General features: G+C 59.8%; 1 protein-coding gene across 1 annotated transcript in view; it reads left to right on the top strand.

Moving 5' to 3' along the window:
- The window catches only part of ZHX3 (zinc fingers and homeoboxes 3), a 46,284-nt gene that overhangs the window by 38,376 nt on the left and 7,263 nt on the right, over positions 1-645 (top strand). Inside the window, exon 3 of the mRNA XM_017732749.1 lies at positions 1-362. This exon is cut by the window's left edge and continues 1,886 nt beyond it. Coding sequence (XP_017588238.1) covers positions 1-362 — 362 coding nt within the window. The remainder of the gene's footprint in view (positions 363-645) is intronic.

Below are 645 nucleotides of genomic sequence, written 5' to 3'. Positions count from 1 at the left end.
GGCAGTCGTGGCACCAGGCGCCCGACTTCACCCCGACCAAGTACAAGGAGCGAGCGCCGGAGCAGCTGAAAGCCCTGGAGAGCAGTTTTGCCCAAAATCCCCTTCCTGCGGAGGAAGAGGTGAACCGCCTGAGGGGGGAAACAAAAATGACACGGAGGGAGATTGACAGCTGGTTCTCGGAGAGGAGGAAGAAGAAGGTGGCGGAGGAAAATAAGAAAGTGGAAGAGGTGGCTCAACAGGAGGAGGAGGAGGCAGAGAATGGAGGCGGGGAAGGGGAAGACTCCTCGGATGAGCAGAGGGCCACGAGTGAAAACGGCTCAGTCGACGCCTCCAGCAGCAACCCGAACTCGGCGGAGCGGAAGGTGAGTCCCATCAAAATCAACCTGAAAAACCTGCGAGTGACCGAGTCCAACGGCAAAAACGAGGTACCGGGGACCGGCGCAAATGAAAAGGGGGATGGCAGCTCCAGCCGGCCGCCCACCCCTCCCAAAACCAAACTGAACTTCAAAAAAACAGCCCAGCAGCGGCATCTGCTGAAGCAAATGTTCGTGCAGACCCAGCGCCCCACGAACCAGGAGTATGACGCCATCGTGTCCCAGACGGGCCTGCCGCGGGCCGAGGTCATTCGCTGGTTCGGGGACAGCC

The sequence above is a fragment of the Corvus brachyrhynchos genome, unplaced genomic scaffold (assembly GCF_000691975.1).
Source record: "Corvus brachyrhynchos isolate BGI_N302 unplaced genomic scaffold, ASM69197v1 scaffold10, whole genome shotgun sequence".
Taxonomy (NCBI): domain Eukaryota; kingdom Metazoa; phylum Chordata; class Aves; order Passeriformes; family Corvidae; genus Corvus; species Corvus brachyrhynchos.
Note: the sequence above shows the minus strand (reverse complement) of the source record. Positions and strands in the feature narration are given on the sequence as shown.